Raw genomic sequence first — 22,339 nt, forward strand, 5'->3', positions numbered from 1 at the left:
AACTCTACACCCAATGTTAAGAGCTAAAGTCAAAATATATTCTGCTAGGGGCACCGCCAGTGTTCTCTACCATATGGGACTCGACGTCCATGAAAAGATACCTCTTCACAGAACCCACACGAGGCTCATTAGAGCCAATGCTTATTTACAAAATAAAAGAAATGCCACTTTTTCTGCATCTGCCATGGCCCAGTGTGCAATGGTATTGGGTGCATTTACCTAGCAGAACATGGCAGAGCACAAAAAGCATCAGAAAACCCTGCCAACTCAGGAGCTGGGGATCGGCGTTCGGTTCTGGGCGTCGGCTCAACAACCTGGGATTCTGTGCAAATCGCTTCATCTCCCCGTGACCATGTACTGCGCTTGGATACGCTCAAGGCTGAGAAGCGGCGCTATATTAGCCTACAAATTTAAATCTGTCTAACAAGTACCAACTGAACTTCGCCCTCTGGCGCCTCCCTGTCTTCTGGGACGCCAGTCATTCATTAACAAACACTTCAGCTCAGAATGGAGACATGGTTACAGAATGAGGTAGCAAGTGTTCACAAACGCCTATTCTTTTAACCCGCATATTAAACACTCCCTCTTAACCAATTAATTCATATTAGGTCATTACCGAGGCAGTACGTTACGGTAGTTCTTCCTTTCCAGGCGCTAGTAAGCTGAGTGGGTAAAAATCCCTGCACTAGTCTTGACGCCAACTTGCCTTCCTAACACCACTCAGTGACGTGAGTGTACGAGCATTCGTGAGTGAGGCCGATTTACAAGTCACCAAGTTGTGCCCAACTGCACAAGTCATTCACAAAACTGCACCTCTGGTTCTGGAGCAGTTATGCAGCCAGTGGCTCCCTGAATGCGCACAACAAATGAGCCTCTGGTTCTTCAGAGTGTCTGTTCCAAGTCACATGGAAGGCAACCTTCCATGTGACCTGGAACAGACACTCTTTGAAGAGATACGGATGCCCCCACTGGACACAAAGTATCCATGTTCAGATGTTCGAGAATAAGGAAGTGTATATCATACTACAGAGTGTACACGTCTCAGTCTGAACCATACCCCACCAGAAAGTGAAACCTAGCCAGACTGGCTACTTGTACATTTTGATACATCATCGTGCATGAGATTTACCCCATGGCTGAATCTAGCCGGCTACTGTTATACCAAGGATCACGAAAGGTAATGGGTTGTGGAACATTCACGTTCTTTATATATCAAAAAAACACATTCACTGATGCCTTAACCGGAAAATGCAATTGGAGTGCACACGAGATGGAATACACTTTTTTTGAGAGCTCTTTGAAACTTATATTCCAGCATGCACATTAGCAGCTTCCATGTTTCCGCACTTCATTGTAGGTGCAACCAAACTGCCTTAGAGTTTATACAAATGCTCACAAGCGCACTTGCTGCTAGAGTGTCAATTAGGGACATTTAACAATGGGCTTCAGTGCCCCGGATCAAACCACTCTTCCTGCAGGTCAATGAGCAGAGCAACCGGATGAAGCGGAAGATGGTTACAAGCGCTTTCAACCTAAGGGAACACGGGTGCCTTTATCACCTACCATGACCAATTAATTCACATGAAACCAACGGAAACATTCAAGTTAGAAATTACCTTCTTTAACTAGTTGCCCATTTGTCTGCATCCTAAAATTAAACAAGTGGCACTGAAAGTGATCGCTATTGTAAAAAAAAAAAAAAACACCCCCACTAGTGGTGCGCGCGTGCCACAGCAAGCCATATGTTTTCAATTATCGTGCCCGTGTCTGGGCTCGATAATTGAAACCACATGGGCTTTGGTGCGCGTAACAGTCACCAATAGGCCATGGGCGGAACAATGCGCCCGCCTTTGGCCTATTGCGTGCTCTGTTTAAAAAAAACACGCACTCAAAGCCCAATAAAGAAAGCCCAAACTAAAAACACACGCACAAGCGTGTACAATTCCAGGGTCTGTTTCGGAACCCCGGACAAAAGGACTCTCGCTGCGTGAGCAGAGCTACGCACTGCATCGCTAGGCGCGAGACCTAAAAAGGGGTTTGTGAGGGATATTTATACAGTTTGGCTCTAAAAGTATCAGAAAATGACTTTATTCTGGCCCCTTTTATCTCTTCAAGATGAAGAATCTGGCCAAATTTGTTTTTCTTTCTTAAGTGTCTTTGCCGGCCTGAAGGAAGGCGAAAATCTACACTTAGGAAGATATAGATACAGATAGATGTGATCAAGGCCGCAGTCTGGCGGTCGAAACGCGTCATCCTGACATGATTGTGCAATAAATCTAATTGCTTATATTGCTTATACCTGCATTGGAGTCTGTGCCTGTTGTTTTACCCGTCGTGGTTGAACCTTGGGATCTTCATTGGATATATATATATATATATATATATATATATATATATATATAATCTACTGGCGGTCGCCAGTAGATAGTTATAGTTAGGATCGTGTTTCCATAGGAAATCCCAAAATTCTATTTTGAATAACTTTGGCGCCGGTTGACGAATCCTCGCGAAATTTTCAAAACAAATGGGGCGCTCCGCTCAGCTCCTACCCTGAAAGTCTCTGGGTGATTCGTCAAGCGGGGGCCGAGAAAAAAGGGGGGTCCAAAAAAGCGTTTTCCCCATGCATTTTTCCATAGGACCTTTAGTCGAAGGTACAGCCCGAACGGCTGAACAGAATTACTTGAAATTTGGCAGAGAGGTAGTCCTCAGGTCAGGGAAGTGCCTTTTGCAGGTCTGGTGTCAATCTGTTCAGTATTTCCTGAGAAAATAGCATTTAAAAGCATATAAATATCTATACGCGTGCACCGTTGGTTGTTAGATGTCGGTAAACATTGGAATCGGTCGAAATCAGGAAGTGTCGGCCGCCATTTTGTCTCTCGCACTGAAAAGGAAAGGGGGTCACAGAAGGACCCCCAAGGGGAAAAAAAACATTTTACATTTTTAGAAAAAAATCGCAGGGTGCGCGCACGGTGAAAAACCTTGAAGAAAAAATAAAAATTAATAAATACATAACTTAGCATTTAAAAAAACGTACAAATTCACTTAACCATAGGTTTCACACAGGTTATAGTTAGGTGGATATTTCACTCGTAAAAAACCAATGAAATTCCCCCGTTATAGTTAGTTCAGATAACTATAACTCGCGCGACCGCCACTCTATCACAAGGATGATGTCATCAGTGATGTCATGAGTGATGCCACTGACCATGTCATGAGTGATGTAATATGTGACGTCATGAGCAGTGGATTGCGGGCGAGTGAAATATCCACCTAACTATAACCTGTGTGAAACCTATAGTTTTTTAAGTGAATTTGCAAGGTTTTTTAAATGCTAATTCCTAACTATAACATGTGTGAAACCTATGGTTTTTTAAGTGAATATATATATATATATCTATATCTATATATCCGGGCTCCCTGCCCGTGGGCGGGACTCTGGGTTCTAGCGCAAATTCTGTGTTCAACAGGTCCCATTTTTATTTTCTGGGGACAGAAGTATTAGCTACCTAACCTCGTCTGGTTTCCTAAAGGACACATTAATCAGACCCTCAGTTGCTAACGAACCAGTTCTGGAAGAGATGAAAGTGATCGTGTTCAGTGGGTTATAGAAATTAACCTGCTGTTTGGAGCATGGCTGGAGCGCTTAGAAAGTGTGCAAGTGTTTTCTTACTGATGGTAATGAAAATCCAAGTCCTGATTAATTTTCACTTTATGCATTTCCTTCCCTGTCACTTGTTTGAACGTCGACTGAAGTTGCATAGATGCATAGGATAAAAAATGATTTGGGTATTTCCAATTCAGCTCAACATTGTCGACTCTCTGGCCATCTGGAGTTGAGCTTCTCACTTATTCGTCTACCTTTGATGTGGTGAAGGGACCACATGCCATGTGATTTCCTGAATTTTTGTTAAGGTCAGCTCTCTCCTAAAGACAAATTTGAAAGGGACCCTGTTGGACCTGTCCGCCCTAGGGTGGTCTCCCCTTCTATTTTTGTATCATGCCTCATTTTTTCCACCCTCATTTTTATGTTGGACTAGGTCTCCGGGCGCCTTTTCATTGCCAGGCAGTGTTAAGGTGCAGGTGCTCCCTTCTCCCAAGATGGCTGCCACAGACCCCTGCTACTGCAGGGTGGTCGTTTTTCATAGTAGCACCCTAGCTGCCAGGAGCTGGCTGGGACCCACAACAATGTTGCGATACCAGCCGGCCTTTTTGTCCCATAGTTAGAGTGGGGAAGCTCCTAGAAGAAGCTGGAACCTTCTAGAAGGGAGGTGGGGTTTTACTTTTGCCGCCTTGGCTAGAGGTCACCTGACCTAGGGCTACTTAAGAGTGGGAGGGAAACTTTTGTGGTGAGTTGGCCATTGGGGTGAAGCAGAGCTGGAAGAATCCACCAGGAGTGTAGGCGGTAGGGCCTAGCCAGGGACTTATGCCTCTGAGAGTGACAGGATTTAGGTACTGCCTCTTAAGTGAGTGAGGTGCCCTGTGAATCCCACTGATCTTGCCCAGTAGTAGGAGGACCCAGAGACTCTCTGCCAGCCTGACTAGAAAGGACCTAGTCGCCCTCTCCATCCCTACCCCTGTAACAGAACCCCTTAAGGGCGCCAGATACATCTGCGCCAAAAGACTTCATCTGTCAACTGAGAACTGAAACCTAACTTTAAGAACTGAGACTGCATGACAAGAGCGAGCTGTAAGCCTTGAATGCCAGAGCTGAGACTGCGTGTCCAAGCTAACCTATTGAACTAATTACTAAACCGATTGCCAAGCCACCGGGGATCGACCAGGTACTAGCGCTGTGACCCCCGCGCTCCCTGCCCTGGTTTGGGACCCCCGGCAGCGTGCTCCGCTGAGCACTTTACCCCCATCCTTAATTTGAGCCCACCCCTGCGACGACGAAGCCAGCGCGCTCACCGCCGCGGCCTGGAGGAGTGCCCTGCTGTGTCGCGAGGCCCAGGCGAAGCCCGGGGCCCCGTCGCTGCCGTCGCAGCCGTGTGAGGAGGTGCGCAAGGTCGGGGCCGAGTTCCCCCAACGTCGTGAGGACGGACGCCTGCTGACGCCGAGACGGAGGTAAGCCCGGAGGCCGAGATCCCCCCTGGTGCACCCCCTGCTGGTCTGGAAACCACACCGCACTTGGCCCGGGTTGTCCCCTCCGTGGGAGTCCCCTCCCCTCCCCTGCCCGCGCGACGGAGAGACCCCGCCGAGGGATCCTGTCCGTGTCCCCCCTTCTGTAATACTGAGCGCAGTGCTCTGTGAACTTCCAGCGGGGAGCATCACCCTCCCCGCTGGAAGCCGTCCAAAGAACTGACTGACATTACCCTCGTGTGGCGCTTCACGCCACCGACCCTGCTTCCCCAGCCGGAGAGACCGGGACTGCGAGTAACCCACTGTGTTATATGCTCCGCTCGAAAGTAAATTACATCCCAAGGAATGCGAGTAGCGCACTGTGTTATATGCCCTGCTCGAAAGTAAATTACATGCCAAGGAATGCGAGTAGCGCACTGTGTCATATGCTCTGGTCGAAAGTAAATTACCTGCCCAGGAACGCGAGTAGCGCACTGTGTTATATGCTCTGCTCGACCGTAGTTACATGCCCAGGAATGCGAGTAGCGCATTGGGTTATATGCTCTGCTCGAAGGTAATGATATGCAACTGATTACGAGTAACGCGTTGTGATAACTGTTCTCCGCAAACGTTTCCACATGCAACTGATTGCGCGTAGCGCTGTGTTTTATGTGCCTTGCTTCACAGTACTAGGGGCCAGTGGTCACGAGGAGCGCTCAGTTCGACAGGCGCCATGTTGATGAACCCAATGTTCCCCCTTACAAGTAGTACGCTGTGTTAGACGGCCTGTTCAGGGAAAGACTTTACATAAGTGCGCCCAGCGCTAGAATCTCCCGCATTTAACCAGCGGGCGTGGGTACATGAACGAGGTTAGGCACTGCATAGATATCACCAAGAGTGTCGCATGTACTGAACGATGGTATTATGATTCATGTATTACCTTGTTATTTCCTGAACTGCAACTGACCAGCTATACTTGGATAAACTTGAAGTATTTGCATAATTTAAACGGTGTGGCGTCCCTTATTGTGTGTGACTCTAGTCCATGAGAAGCGTGTGGTGTATGGTTGCTTAACACATAGCCCTCTGATTGCCTGACCGGCTCGCGCCACCTTACCGCCCTTATGGCCTGGTGAACCCAGGTTCCTACAGACCCAATACAAAATAATTTGAATTACAGTGAAACTGGACATCTAGTATAACTTTTATCCTGTGAGTGTGTACAGTAGACTTGAAATTAAACTAATCTATTTTCTTTTATAAAGAGGGCTTGCGTATCATTCAGTGTACAGATTGTGGTCACACCAATAAAATTGATCCGTTTTATATTTTACAATCACACTGCATGTATGTTGAAAATGAACTATAGCATTCCAAATGAAGAGGGATTAAATGTAGATGTGGTTGAATCCAAGGTGTTGTCAGTGGTCTTTTAAAGGCATGTTCAATTCGACAACATTTGCAAGGCTGTCGTGGGATTTTTACACTCTGTGCAAACACTGTTCTGGCTCTTAGAATCAGTTTAATCAAGCCATAATTAAAAACATGTTTGGCAACGTCATTCTTTCACTGTTCCCTTATACTACGCATTTCCACTTCTGACCTTCAAGTAGTAAGGAACGTTTGCTCAGTTTTACTTCAAACTGGGGAGATGGCAATGTGATGTAGCAGTAAGTACATGTTACTGACTTTGTGCACCTCATCTACAATGCAACTTCTGCACCTGACACACCTAATAGCCCCACCCTCACTATACATATGTTTGTCCTTGATGTGGACTGAGAGCATGAACTGGCACTGAAGAAACCATTGGATGTGTGGTGTGTGCTCTGTTTCAGTAAAAATTCTTAAGACCTCAGTCTCTCCTTTGTATAGATGTTTTGGTACCTGTGCATTGAGAGGAACACTACAATAGGATTCTAGAAGGTGGTATGGGGATCTGTTAATTAGTGCAGTAGTAATTTGTACGTTTTTTTTTATTTCTTTGACATGTTGTGTAACGTATATGTCTGTGTCGAACAGACTCTCCCCTCCAACCCCCAAAGTTGCAGTAGGTTTAGGTGGTTTGGAGGGTGCCCAGATGTATGGCAGGAAGTTCAAATCATTGGGTCATAGGAGCAAGATTTCTGACTTTGGAGCGCATATTTTAATAGTACATCGATTTTAAGATTTCTCCAGAATTGTTCTCATGCCTATAATAGCCTAGATTATGGCCTACAAGAATCTTTCCAAGTGGTGCCATTTAGATGTAATGTGGTCAGTGATGAGGCGAGCCTTGAGGTATGTATCTGCCACTGGTTTTAAGGATTTCAGAACATGATTTCTCTGCATTTTTTACTTTCTACAGTTGGAAGGGGGATTGACTATTCTGACATGTATTCTTATGATTATCTTTCCTGAAGTGAGAATGCTATTTCAGTGTATCTCGGTTTTAGAAAGGAGCAAGCAAGCTATTTTTATCACTCACTTTTTGAGAAGACGATACGTCAAATCTTAAATAAGTTGATCCGGAAAAGTCAAATGCATCACAAGCTGCTCAAGTCTCCATGGCTACGGTTTCTCTTGTTTGAGAAGTTTTCTTTCCTGCTTCTTAAGATTACATTTCATCTGATGATGGATCATTCATGGGTTGATCTTATTATTCGAGGATCCGTCTGTCAGTTCCCTTTTGTTAATCAAATGATATCTGTGGTTTGATTTCAGTCTTCACATGTGTGACGGTTGCTGAAGTGCTATCTCTTACCCAACCTTCAACTGCTGCAAACGTTTTCCTGTGAACTCAGTTAAGAACTCTGGTTTCACGGAAAAATCCCAGCCATGCACTTTACACTTTTCACATTGTAGCTGTTCAGCTTCCTGTTGAAATAGAACAGTATTTAATTTTACTGCAATAGTCCTTCCTAGTCTAAGAACACACCATTGCATGACCTTCTTCTCACTATTCAAATAGAAGTACTGCTCTAAAATCCATCCTGTTCCCTGGGTCCAGTGGACAATCTTTGTCTCACGTCTTCTAACCATCTCTCCCCAATCGTACAGTAGGTGATTTTTTCCTTTATGGTAAAGTCTGATATTGCATTGTCTAATTCTGGTTCCTGTGAGAATTGTACTTTTCCAGGTCAATCTCATGATCTCTTTAATAGTGATACTTAACCTTTTGGCTCCTTTTACCCCAGGTTTGGAGCATCTCAGACTTCTGAAAGCTCCTCTAAGAGTGACGTTGAAAATGGAGTGAATGATGGGAGCTTGGAGTCTGACGAGGAATTAAATGAGGGAGGAACGGAAGAGCCTACAACCCTGCCCACCCTGAGTCCCATCATTAGTAACTCCTCTCAGCAGACAGACACAGACTCTGAAGGTACAGACTGCAATGAGAACAATTTACATGTTTATTTTAAGACTGAATTCCTGTTTGGGCATGGGACAGTCTAAATGAAATGCTAGCATACAGTTTTAAATTCACACTTAATACATTGAGGGTTGTGTGATGCATGCCTTACAATGCATGTCTGCAACCTCTGCCACTCACAAAGTGCAAACATATTTGAAGTTAAAACGCACCATCCCCATAATAGAAATCCATGCTTAACAGAATGACAGTATTTAACAAAATCTAAGTGCATTAAGACTGTACCAAATGCCTGACATACACAGAGAAAACGTGTGCTGATCTCAACTTAAACAAAGGTAGTAATATGACTTACACGACCGCAAGAGAAAAGTGTATTAAAGAGTAAAGCAAAGGGCAGGCCAAATGGTAACAATACTCAAGATGGGAGGGCATGTGGGAACAAATGGACAAATCAGGTGAGCTAGAGGTAATTTAAACTATACAAACTTTTATCAGATTTGTGCCAAAGTTACTGGGTAATGTGTAGAGTAACTTGGGTTCTGCTACTTTTAAGCACTGACCAATTTCTCTTTGCACCCTCTCCCAGGCTCTGGCTGGACAGCTGTTTTTGATGAGACTGTGAATTCCAAGCCTCCCACTCCTAGTGTAGCCATGGATGTGGGTTCCAGTGTGTGGGGTGCTTCTGCGCCAGAAAAGACTGCTCCTGAGGAGAAGGGATGGGCCAAGTTTACAGACTTTCAACCCTTTTGCTGGTATGTGAAGGAATATTTTCATCTTCCTTTTGAACTGATCAATCTTTTACAGATGACTGCATGCATGTGGACTCCTTGCGTGCTCCGCTGTTATGATTCCATGCTGCCAGTGATTGTTGGGGGTAATAGGTTTCAAACTCCTTAATGAATGTCTTTCTAACCGTAGATGCCCGCTTTCTACCTTGAGCTATGATAGTTTGGTTGTCTCATTCAATGCACAATATATCAGCTGCAGCTTCCCCCGCCCCCTTGTCTTTTTGCATAGTGTACATCGATACATTTCTCTTTTGTTTCTCTGTATTTCTCTTTTCTGATCTGGGGTGCTGCCTAGGTTAGTCACTATTAATGGGAGAGGTGTGGCGCAGCGGCCAGAGCGGCTGACTGCGGGGCTCACAGTTTGATTACTGGTGCCAGCTTAGCTAAGCATCATGTGACTCTGGGCATTAGCTCACATAATAATCCCGACGGTCCCCCAGCGCCTGGATACCTTTAGGGATGATAAGTCATGCTTTACAAAAAATGTGGAATTATTCTATATGTTCTTAGATGCATGCATTTGCAGCAGATGGGGGCTCACTTTTCCTAGACTAGCCTTATTTAAGTGGTCAGGCCGAATAGATGTACATGTTTTGCCTGCCTTTCATTGCAACTGAAAAATAAGATCTGTGAACACTGAGTCTTTGGTATTACAGAATGCTGGAAACAAATCTAGGATGTGTGTTTTCTGGTTAAAGGGGTGAATAGAATTTTTATTTAGGGGGAGTTTAGCTGGGAGTTGGTATATGACTTTCTTGAGACATGTGGATGGAGACCTGCTCATGTCTTTAGACTTGTATGCCTAAATATCAATTGCAAAATTGTTGACCAGCAACAATATAGACTTCAAGATATCAACTTGCACAATATTTTCATGGTGGAACGTAGGTTTGCTCTTCTAATTCCACATTTACTTACCTTGACAGTATTGTGCAAATTGATATCTTCCAAGTCGATCTTTAAAAGTAGATATAGTAGCACCACACCCTGTTTCAGTTATCCAGGCTGCTCAATATCGGTCTGGTTATTGATAAAATATTAGCCAGAGTGGCACCTTGCGATGCTAAGTCACAAAATAGTTTGAAAAACAGCTCTGACATAATCAGAATAATGAAACCTGCTGCGTATCACTCTCCTTTCATCTTCAGTCACTTCAAGTTGATGCTTTATTCTAGATCCAAATGACTCCTTATGTTGGAGGTATACTTTTGCCTTATGAAATTTTCACCCAGATGTTCTCAATTTAATTTTATGTTGTGAATGATATTTTGTACTGAGAAAGCACTAAAATGTTGACAGACCTCAAGCAGTGTTGTGGCAAAGCAGCCTCACCTTCCTTTCAGTCGTTTTTTGCCTCACACCTAACTGTTCTTGTGCAGCTCTTCTAATGGATACTTCTAACCATGGATTCCTCACCCTTGGAATATCCCAAGGAGGTGCTGCTGTGTGGCTCCACATCGTCTTGGTTCCACCCTCGATGTGATGGTGAAATTTACATATAGGTGCCGCCCCTGTGCATTGATGTCAGTTCCTTTCTGATCCTTTATATAGAGAGCTATAGCTCGCTCACAACTTTTTTTTTTGTCACTTGAAACGTTTATTTGCTCTAAAAATTATTTTTTTCAGTGTGCAAGGGAAGCTAAAACTACGCAGTTTAAACCTGGTAGTGACTGTCGCAAACAGATGTTCATGACTGATCTGCACAAGCTGTGCCTTTTACTATTTGGGTTGGACACGCAACTCCAAGTCATGCCAAGAGTGCGCCCTTATGGAGTCGAAGGCGATCAGGGAAAGTGAACGTGTACATTGCCGAACACCGAAAGAAGCCTTGGAAGTCCTGCTTGAACCCCAGTGCGCAGACCCATTCCTGCTCTCAACGCTATTCCCGAAACGCATCTTCGTCAAGGACCAAGTTTTTCGGTTAGTTGAAGTCTAAGTGAAAGCCCAAGAAACCCAAGCAGGATTTGTCTCAGTCCAGCCACTCTCAGCCTGAAACGTCATGAAGTTTTTAAGGTGTCTCGTGGTCTCGATTCCGGTCCCCCACTGAGGACCTAATTCCACATCTGATCCCGATTGCACAGAGAGCTGTTGGGTCAATCGGCAGTGTTGCAACGGATTGGGTCCTTTAGAGTAGCAATTTTGCTAATTTTTCACCCTTTTGGTACCATCTGGTGCATTTTCCGGCCTGTGTATCCATGAAGGTCTTCAGTCGGGTTAATGCTGGTGGTTCCGATGCCTGTTCCCCCAGAACACACTTTGGGTTCTGCTCTGAACCCAGACGGATTCCATTCTGGCACTAAAGTCACTCCTGTGCCCGCAACCTCCGCTCCGGCACTGGTGCCAGAGGGCGTTTACATTCCTATAGTCCTCTCCGACTCAGAGCCCAATCCTCATTGGCCCTGACCAAGGTTGAGACCCAGTGCTGCAACGATGCACCCGGCCCTAGTTCAGTCTGACTTGAGAGAACCATGCCTTTGCCTCAGAGCTGCACCCAGAGCTCCCAACAACTTTTCCAGTCTGATCAGAGCCAACCAGCATTTTGAGATGACGATGGATGAAGACAGGAATTATTTTCACTGACATTATGATGATGACCATTTTTATATGAACTTGCAGGCGGTCAGTGGGTTGGACACTTCCCGAACACTGGATTTTGTTCTCCCCTGGACCGCTGACAGAAGTGTCCCTCCTTTGCTGTGGTAATATGTGCGGTGGAGGTATTGGATTTGCAACTGCCAAGTATGAAAGTCCAAACCAATGTGCTAACAGAGGATTTGCAGTTGGGAAAATCTTTGTCAGAACCAATACTTACTCCAGTATTGGAACTTTCATAGATTCCCATGCTTGTATCATTCCCCGCCGTCGGAATGGGTGTCCCCGGTATACATAAAATAGCAAAAGAAACCATTACCAAAACAGAACCTAGGCCCATTCTTGTTTTGCAACCTATCCACCTCTTTTTGTAAAAGAGACCTAAAAAAAAAACAACAACCAATCAGATTAGTCTCACCCCCTAGAACCCTCTTGAGAGAAGCTCAGAACCTCAGATTTTCTACCGCACGTGCAAAGGAGTCTCCGCTGAGCTCTGCTCAGTTTTTGTTCCTAGAACTTGGATTCGACAACTTTTTCAGCAGTTTTTTCTTCAATTTCTTCAGGATGTCGGATAAAAAGAAGGCCCTCTTTAAAGCATGTGCTACCTGTGCTAAGAAGAGGTTATATATTGAAGACAAGCACAAGGACTGTATTTACTGTCTGTACCCAGACCATAAGGCTGCAGAATGTAAAATATGTCGCACTTTTTCTACCAAACCTTTGCGTGATCGTGAAGGGCGTTTTTTGACCTGCTCCAGAAGTTGAAGTCAAGAAAGGAGCCAGTGTCCAGTGACAGCGACGAAACATCTTCTGCGACCTCTTCCAGAAGGTCTGTAAAAAGGGGTAGAGCTTCTCCTTCACCTTCTGAGAAACACCCTGGTAAGGCCTTGAAAAAGACCTCTGATAGGTCTGAAGGGTTTAGTCCTATTGAATCTCCTCACCAAGGTGTAAAGGAGAGGGAAGGACTATCAAAAGGAGTAAGTTCTGAGAGGAAATCCAGTTTGTTCCTCCATCGTCTCCTCCTGCGGCTTCAAAGACCTTCAAAAAGCCATCATCATTGACTTCTGAGGTGAAATCATCAAAAAAGACTCACTCGTCGACGATTCCGGAAAAGCCTAAGGTAGTCTTCATCTTTCACCCCGCCGACAGGCTCGTTGACGATGGTTTCCTCATCACCAGTATTGACACAGGGCTCTGTGTCGACGAGTTCAACACCGGTGGTATTTACGTCATCATCAACGATGACGATGTCGACGAGTGTGACGACGCCAACAACGTCAACGAGGACATCGACGACTGCGTCGACGGTGATTTCTTCATCAACGATCCTTTCTTCGACGTCGATAGTCCCGCCGACGACGCCGACGACGGTGGAAAAAAATTCGCTTTTGCTCAAGAAACGTCAAATCACACCGGAGATGACTTCGCCAAGAAGGGTGACTCCTTTACTTCCTGCACTTCTCGAAGAAGAAGAATCGGATGAGGAGGAGAGACCTTTTGGCTATGCTAATAGTCCTTCTCAGCTACATGTCAAATGCCAGGACACAGATTCTGAAGGGGAGTTTGAGGATTTTGAGCAGTATGGTCCTCTCTCTCAATATCAACAAGACTATCATCAGGAGATGGTCCAAATGCCCTCCTCCTTGCTAACAGACTTACAAGCTATGCTCTTGGATTACAGGAAAAGATTTGCAACACAGCCTCCTGTTCCAGTAGGAGTGCCGGTTACTGCTGTTCCTCCTGATCGTCCCGTGGCCCCTCAATTACCACAGCCTCCGCCAATGCTGGAAGCGCAGGATGTTCCACCTGTTGCGCCTTCCGTCCAGGATGACACCTCTGACGACGACCAAGGCAATGTCACATCCCGGATCCAGATGTAGAGTGGGATGACTATTATTCCGGATCCAGCTTCTCCTGCTCCAGCACCTGTTGATTCTCCACCTGTGGATATAGGGGGTTTCCATAACTTAATGGAGAGGGCCGCTAAAAGGTTCGACCTGCCCATGACCAACGTGGAATCTGAATGCTTCCTTTACGATTTTAAGGAACCTTATAAGAAATCGGTCCGGTCAATTCCAATTGTGGACCATGTTTGGGAGGAAGGCTTAAAGGCAATGCAAAATCCAGCCACGGTCATTACAGTTTTACCTCGTCTGGAGAAGAAATATAAGGCTCCGGAGGGTAGCCCAGCCTGTTTAAGCAGCCAGCCTAAACCGGACTCTGTCATCTCGCAGGCCACTGAGAGGAAATCTAGAAATCCTTCAGCTCCCCTTACCACTCCTCCAGATAAAGAAGGCAGGCGTCTGGATAATGTGGGCAAAAGATTTTCTTCTATGTCCAGCCTGCTGGTCAGAGCAGCTAATTCTTTGGCTATACTTGGGCGATATGATCGCCAGATGTGGTGCGACCTGTCCCTCTATGTCGATCAGTTGCCGGAAGAACGAAAGAAAGAAGCTAAAAAGATTCTCCAGGAAGGCGAGATAACATCGGCAGAAATCATTGATTGTGCAATGGATATTGCAACGACTGCCTTTCGCTCCTTGGCTCGAGCGGCTGTCCTTTTCCGACAGGGTTGGTTGCAGGCCACTTGGCTCCGCCCGGAAGTCTTGGATCTGCCTTTTGATGGGGAAGCGTTGGTTGGAAAATATATAGACTCTGCAGTACTGCAAATTCCCATTCAGAGGAGCGAGGGGAAGAGGTAACTTCATATAGGGGAGGTTACCAACAACAACGGTACTCCTCGTATGGTTCCCAGTCTCAATCCTACAAGCTGAATTATAACCAATGGCAGAATCAATCTTCTTTCTCTCGCTCAAACAATAGAGGAAGACAGGGTCGCCAGGGCAGAGACAACTCTAAGCGCCAATAGCGGCTTTCTGGCTCTGACTACTGCCCCCTCTCCTCCTGTGTCATCAGTGGGAGGCAGAGTTTCATATTTCCTCCACAACTGGCAACAAATAACATCAGACTGTTGGGTATTAAACATCATTCATTACGGCCATACCCTGGAGTTTGTCCAACCACCACCATCCAAGCCCACTCGTGCAACGGTATCGAAACAACTCCGTCTGCTATGGTTAGAGGTCCATCAAATGCTCCTCAAAAGGAGCTATAGAACCGGTTCCTATCTCTCAATGGGGAAAGGGGTTTTACTCCCGGTTCTTCCTGATCCAGAGGACGTTAGAAAAGTGGCGCCCTATACTAGATCTGAGGGAACTCAACACCTATCTCATCAAACAATCCTTTCGGATGGTTTCTCTACAAGACATCCTTCGACTTCTCAACTCAGGGAATTTCGTGGCCACTCTGGATCTAGAGGACGCTTATTTTCACGTACCCATTCACCCAGCTCACTGGAGGTTTATTCGCTTCTTAGTAGCCAAGAGCCCATTTCAATTCAGGGTTCTTCCCTTTGGACTGCGATCTGCTCCTCGGATCTTCACAAACGTATTAGCTCCGGTAGCAGCCTTTCTGCGGAAACAAAAGCTTCAGGTCTTTCCTTACCTGGACGACTGGTTGCTAAAAGCTCCTACCAAACAGGCAGCAGAGGAAACAGTCCTAACGTGTACCCGCCTGTTTGCCAATCTCGGTCTAACAATCAACGAACAGAAGTCTTCTCTCAGTCCGTCAAGGACAGCCAGATTTCTGGGAGCCATTCTAAACACATCCATAAACAAGGGTTTCCCGACCTTGGAGAGGCAAGAGAAGCCTGAGGTCCATGGCTTCCCGACTGTTAAAAAGAAGGTCACTTTCAGTTCGCCTCTACAAGTCCCTGCTGGGTTCCATCTCCTCATGCATACCCCTAATTCCTCACTGCAGATTAAGAATGCGTCCACTCCAAGAAGAGTTAGACTTGCAGTGGCGCCAAGTCGACGGATCCTTCGACGAAAAGATCTCAGTTACCGAGGCCATGAAAGAGGCCACGTCATGGTGGATGACCAAAGAAAACATTTCTCAAGGTCTGTCTTTCAGGCTGGCCCTGGCTCCACACATAATAACTACGGACGCCTCTCTCGAAGGCTGGGGAGCGGTGTTACAAGATCTTCATGTAAGCGTCCGGTGGCAGCCTCAGCAGCGTCTGTTGCATATCAATCTGCTGGAGCTCATGGCGATTCGCCTAGCCTTGCAAGCCTTTCTTCCACGAATTCAACAGTCGACAGTTCTTATACGTACGGACAACACAACGGCCATGCATTCTATAAATAAAGAAGGAGGCACCAGATCTCGACTGTTGTCGCAAGAAGCCCAAGCAATCTGGAAGTGGGCAATTCAGCAAGAAATATCACTCTGAGCGGAACATCTTCCAGGTGTCCCCAATAAAGCAACGGACACTCTCAGCAGACTGAAGTCTGTCAGCCACGAGTGGGAACTGGACAACTTCACTCTTCGGAAGGTTTTTCACAGATGGGGCACACCTTCCATAGATCTCTTTGCCACTCCGGAGATCAGGAAATGCCGGTTCTATGCAAGCAGGATTCACCATCCGGGATCGTTGGGGAATGTGCTTTTGATGGCCTGGTCAGGCGCATTTGTTTATGCTTTTTCTCCCATTCCTCTGATCCCCAGACTTCTCAGGAAGCTCAAAGCAGAACCGTGTAGAATGATTCTGATAACCCTTGCATGTCCCAGACAGTTTTGCTTCACAGAGTTTCACCTTCTCTCTCTGGACCTTCCTCTGCCCTTGCAGCCGATTCCTTCGCTGCTGACGTTGTCCCAGGGCCAAGTCTGGCATCCGGATCCTCAGTCACTTCAGCTCTCAGCATTGCTCCTGAGCAGTGAGAATTTTCTTGGTCTGAATCTCTAAGCAGAATGTAAAGAGGTATTTCTCAGGCAAGAGCCCCAAGTTCGAATAAGACTTAGATTGAAATGGAAGCGTTTTGTATCTGATGTCAACACAATGGCCTCCATCCTTTTGAATCAGAGCCGCATGAAGTTCTTCCATACATTCTATCATTAGCCAAAGTGGGACTGGCTCACTCTTCTATCAAAGTGCATCTGGCGGCAATTTCTCGCTTCAGACGCACGTCTTCAGGCCCTTCCCTCTGGTCGGCAAGGATAGTTAAACAGTTTCTCAAGGGACTTTTCAGAGTTTTCCCTCCAGTCAAGCTTCCTCCTCCTCTTTGGCATCTGAACTTGGTTCTCACCCAGCTTATGAAGCCTCCTTTCGAACCGATTCACAAAGCAGAGTTGAAATTCCTCTCCTGGAAGGTAGCATTTCTTCTAGCTTTGACTTCTGCCGGGCGTGTGGGAGAAATGCAGACTCTCACCATTCAAGAACCCTTTCTACAGTTCAAAAGTGGAAGTGGTACTACATACTAATCCAAAATTCATTCCTAAAGTTCCTTCGGTCTTTCATTTGAATGAGCCGGTAATTCTTTAGGCTTTTTTCCCTCAAACTACTAATCCAGCAGAGAAAGTATTTCACTCTCTGGATATTCAGAGGTGCTTAAAGTTCTATCTTCAACGAACTAAAGACTTCAGAAAGTCTTCTCAAATGTTTGTGTCTTTTAGTGATCCTCGTAAGGGATTTCCCCTTTCCAAGCAGGGGATCGCTTGTTGGATCACTAATGCTATCCAATATTGTCACAAGGCAGCGGGCAAGCCCCTGGAAGGGTGAGTCCGTGCTCATTCCACGAGGGCGAGGTCTTCTTCTCCAGCCCTCTTTGCTGGTGTTCCTATCCGTGAGATCTGCCGTGCAGCGACCTGGAGCAGTACACATACGTTTACAAAGCATTACTGCCTGGATTCTGTGATGCAGTGACACAGCAGTCGGCCAAGCAGTCCTGAAGAACCTCTTTCACTAGCGGTGAGCTTTCCCTTCCATGTTACGGTTTTATCAGCTCTAGCACATTTTGTAACCTTATGTAGTTATATTTCTGAAATTTCTAAGTATGTTGTTGACCATTGAGAATGTCTTCATGATTTGTTTACTATGGCTTTGTTCCTAGTTTGATATTGGTAATGGTTCCAAAAGATGTGATAATTGCTAGCTACTCTGATACAAGCATGGGAATCTATGAAAGTTCCAATACTGGAGTAAGAAAACAAGTTACTTACCTGTAACTTTGTGTTCGAGGCATATGAGCTGCAGATTGTACACTTAGCATAGGTCGCCATCTGGTGTTGGGCCCGGATGTTTGCAGTTTGTTTTTCTTCTTGGACCGTCTTTGGAAGTCACGAGTTTGGTGACTCCTCCTTCGGTCCGTACTGCGCATGGGCTTCGGCTCCATCCTCAGATTGTTTTTTTCCGCCATCGGGCTCGGATGTGATACTTCGTGCTCCGGCTTCGAACTTCTACGGTTCCAGCCTCGACGGAAAATCCTCGATTCTTCGAGTTCCTTCATCATCTTCATCTCTCGAAGCGGCACTTTTCTCCATCCCGTACATCGACACCGGCCTTCGGGCCCTCCGCGACTCCGGTCCCGGCCGATGGAAAGGACTCCGTTCAAAAAGTGCCCAAAATGTGGGTCTAAATTCCCCCACACCGACCTCCATCAGGTGTGTAACCTTTGCCTCTCCCCGGAACACGAGGCTAGAGACTGCCCCGCCTGCAAGTCTTTTCGATCGAAGAAGACCATCCGAGATCGAAGAGCTCGACGCACCATGGCGCACTCATCCTCGGCAGCTCCACCGGACATCTTCGGAGACGACGCCGAAGCTTCGGGGCAAACACACACCGAACAGGAGGAAGACGTCGTCAGCGCTTCCGAGGCCGACGACTCCGACGTGGAGGACGTTGCACCAGCGCAGCGGGCCGTGAGTACTATGCCCCCTCCCACCCCCGCGCCGAAAACCAAAGAGACTCAGGTTACTCCCTCGCCTGCCGGCCTGGGCAAAACCAAAACCAAAACTTCGATCACCCCACCTTCGGGCCCGGTGTTGAAGCACCCAAAGTCTCATGGCAGCTCGGGATCGAGCCAGCCGACACCCGGTGCCGAAAAACAGCATCCGGCACCGAAGACTGCAAAATCCAGCTCGACTCCGAAACCACCGGTGCCGAAGCCTGGACACTCGGTGCCGACCAAACACAAACACAAATCTGTCGGCACCGACGCTCCGGCGCCGAAACATCATTCGACGCCGAAACACCCGGAGACCTCAAAAAAGCATGGCGCACACAGACCATCGAAACCCCCGGTTCCGAAATCACCGGTGCCGACAGACGACTCAACACCGTTGGCTCTGTTTACACCAGACCCTTTACAAAAGACTTTGTCCAAAGATCCAAAGACTGGGCTTTTGACTTTAACTACCAAGAAAAGACGCCTTGATGCTCCGGCTCCTCCTCCTCCACCCAAAAGGAAGGACTCTGCTACTTCTCCCCTCAGAGTGCCCTCCCCACCACCGCCTCCCCTACCCACACCTCCTCCACCGCCTCCACCTCACAGGTCTCCGCCACCTTTACCTCACTACGATCCGGCCCCATCCCCAGATCCAGATGATGGGGATCCTGACAATTACCCGGCGGACCCCCCAATGGATCCCACTCCACCAGGGACCCCAGATCCATGGGAGGATTACAATAACCCTGATATACCCAATGTACCTCAGGACGACCTATACCCATCAAGGCCGTCTCCTCCAGAGGACTCCTTAGGGTTTCATCATTTAGTGCAGAGAGCAGCACACTACCATGGGGTGGACATGCACAGTCAACCAGTAGAAGAAGACTTCCTACTGGATACATTTGATATACAGGACAAATCTACTTCCATTTTACCCATGCTTAAGGGTGTCACCAAGCACGCTACAGAGGTGTTCAAAGACCCTGTCAGAGCCAGAGTACTGAACCCTAGAATAGAGAAGAAGTACAAGGCGGCACCCACAGACCCTGCTTACATCAAGGGCCCTGCTCCCCTAGATTCCCTAGTTGTCTCCACAGCTAGAAAGCGGGCTAACTCCCAATCCTCAGGAGATGCCCCACCGCCAGACAAAGAATCTAAACTTCTGGACGCGTCTGGTAAACGCACCGCCTCCCAAGCTGCAAACATGTGGCGCATTGCAAACACACAAGCACTGCTTGCGCGATATGATAGAGCACACTATGACGAACTAGAGGCTCTTATGCAGCACCTTCCAGAAAAATACAAGCACAAGGCTCATGACCTCATACAGGAGGGTAAACTAATCACAAACACCTCCATTAAGTGTGCCCTCGATGCAGCCGACACTGCTTCTAGGGCCATAAATACCAGTGTCCTGCTTCGCCGCCACGCCTGGCTCAGGATCTCAGGGTTCAAACCAGAAGTCCAGGCATCCATACTCAATCACCCCTTTGACCAGGAAACACTCTTTGGGCCAAAGGTAGACGAAGCGCTCGAAAAGATGAAGAAAGACACAGACACAGCAAAGTCTATGGGGGCACTCCAAACACAAGCCTCCAAGCGTTCCTTTCGACGCTCGTCCTTTCGTGGCACAGGTAGAGGCTCCTCCACCGATAACGCCTCTTCCTCCTACAAGTCCCCTCCTCAAAATACCTTTTCAAAGGGCAATCAGAGAGGTGGTTACAGGGGTAACAACAATAAGGGCAGGGGCAAAACCAACAACACCCGTTCTGCCACCCCCCCCGCACAATGACTCCCCTCCGCTCCCCCCAGACCATTCCACTCCGGTCGGGGGCAGACTACAAAACTTTATCCACGTATGGGAGTCCATAACATCGGACAAATGGGTGACCCAAATTATTCGGTCAGGGTACTGTCTAGAGCTAACATCTACCCCACCCAATATCCCACCAAGGCACCGTCCAATGTCTCAAGAACATTCCACACTGCTCAAACAAGAGGTACTTTCACTCCTGCAAAAACATGCTATAGAGCAGGTCCCCGTCAACCAACGAAATCTAGGGGTCTACTCTCTATATTTCTTAATACCAAAGAGAGACGAGACCCTCAGACCCATTCTGGACCTCCGGCCTCTAAATGCCTACATACACTCAGACCATTTTCACATGGTCACTCTACAACAAGTCCTCCCACTCCTCTGCCAGGGAGACTTTCTCACAACCTTGGATCTGAAAGACGCATACTTTCACATTCCAATACACCCCTCTCACAGGAAATACCTCAGGTTCGTGGTGGACGGGCAACATTACCAATTCACGGTTCTCCCCTTCGGGGTCACCACCGCACCACGGGTGTTTACCAAATGCCTAGCAGTAGTAGCAGCACACCTCAGACGTCAACATATTCACGTCTTCCCTTACCTAGACGACTGGCTAATAAAAGCCGCGTCCTACGACCAATGTGTGCAGCATACAAACAGCACCATCCAACTGCTCCACCAGCTAGGCTTCACGGTGAACTACCAAAAGTCCCACCTCATACCATCTCACACAAAGCAATACCTCGGGGCCACTATAGACACCTCCAAGGGTATTGCCTATCCAAACTCAGCCAGAATCACAAGCATTCAAGCCTTACGCAAAACATTCCTTCCTCAGCACTCTCTTCCAGCAAGAGTGTTTATGAAGCTCATAGGAATGATGGCGTCTTGCATTTTCATAGTGCCCCATGCAAGACTCCACATGCGTCCACTTCAAGAGTGCCTAGCACAACAGTGGAACCAGGCCCAGGGTCAGCTGACGGATCTGGTGTTGGTGGACGGCCGCACACATCACTCTCTGCAGTGGTGGAACACCACAAACCTTTCCAAAGGGCGGCCGTTCCTGGACCCGGTTCCTCAAGTGACTCTAACAGCGGACGCATCGCTCTCCGGCTGGGGAGCGCACCTTCTACACCTCACCATGCAAGGTCTATGGACGCCACAGCAAAAATCGCTCCACATCAACCATCTGGAGCTCTTGGCGATCTTTCTAGCCCTAAAATCTTTCCAAAAACAAATTTCGGGCAAAGCAGTCCTCATTCGCACAGACAATATGACTGCAATGTATTATATCCAAAAACAGGGGGGGACACACTCTCCCCAGCTCTCCCGCTTAGCCCAGAGCATATGGAGATGGGCAATTCCTCAAAACATCTTTCTCCTGGCACAGCACGTTCCAGGCGTACAAAACACCATGGCAGATCTGTTCAGCAGACAAACGCAACAAATACACGAATGGGAACTGCATCCACAAGTTCTTCACCCATTCTTCCAACAGTGGGGGCATCCTCAGATAGACCTCTTCGCCACCCACGAAAACAAAAAATGCCCAAGCTTCGCCGCCAGATACCCACACCCATTGTCCAAGGGCAATGCGATATGGATGAACTGGTCAGGCAGATTTGCATACGCCTTTCCACCTCTCCCACTAATTCCATTAGTGGTCAGGAAGCTACAACAGCACTCCCTCACACTCATTCTGGTAGCTCCGACGTGGGCCAGGCAGCCGTGGTACACCACGCTACTACAACTGTCAGTGGTACCACATCAAAAACTGCATCTATCCCCATGCCTCCTAACCCAGAACCATGGAGAAATCAGGCACCCGGACCCAGCTCAGCTCAACCTGGCGATCTGGCTCCTGAAATCCTAGAATTCGGATACCTTAACCTTCCCCCTGATTGTATGAACATCATCATGGAAGCCAGACGTCCTACCACTAGAG

At 47.2% G+C, this 22,339-nt stretch overlaps 1 protein-coding gene across 5 annotated transcripts in view; it reads left to right on the forward strand.

Annotated features, from left to right (window-relative positions):
* Positions 1 to 22,339, forward strand: part of PPP6R2 (protein phosphatase 6 regulatory subunit 2) — a 913,508-nt gene that overhangs the window by 581,381 nt on the left and 309,788 nt on the right. For all 5 annotated transcript variants that reach the window (XM_085653731.1, XM_085653733.1, XM_085653735.1 and 2 more), the window contains exons 19-20: positions 8,235 to 8,416; positions 8,997 to 9,162. In XM_085653731.1, coding sequence (XP_085509857.1) covers positions 8,235 to 8,416; positions 8,997 to 9,162 — 348 coding nt within the window. The remainder of the gene's footprint in view (positions 1 to 8,234; positions 8,417 to 8,996; positions 9,163 to 22,339) is intronic.

This window comes from Triturus cristatus, chromosome 4_1 (assembly GCF_964204655.1).
Source record: "Triturus cristatus chromosome 4_1, aTriCri1.1, whole genome shotgun sequence".
In the NCBI taxonomy this organism is placed as follows: Eukaryota; Metazoa; Chordata; class Amphibia; order Caudata; family Salamandridae; genus Triturus; species Triturus cristatus.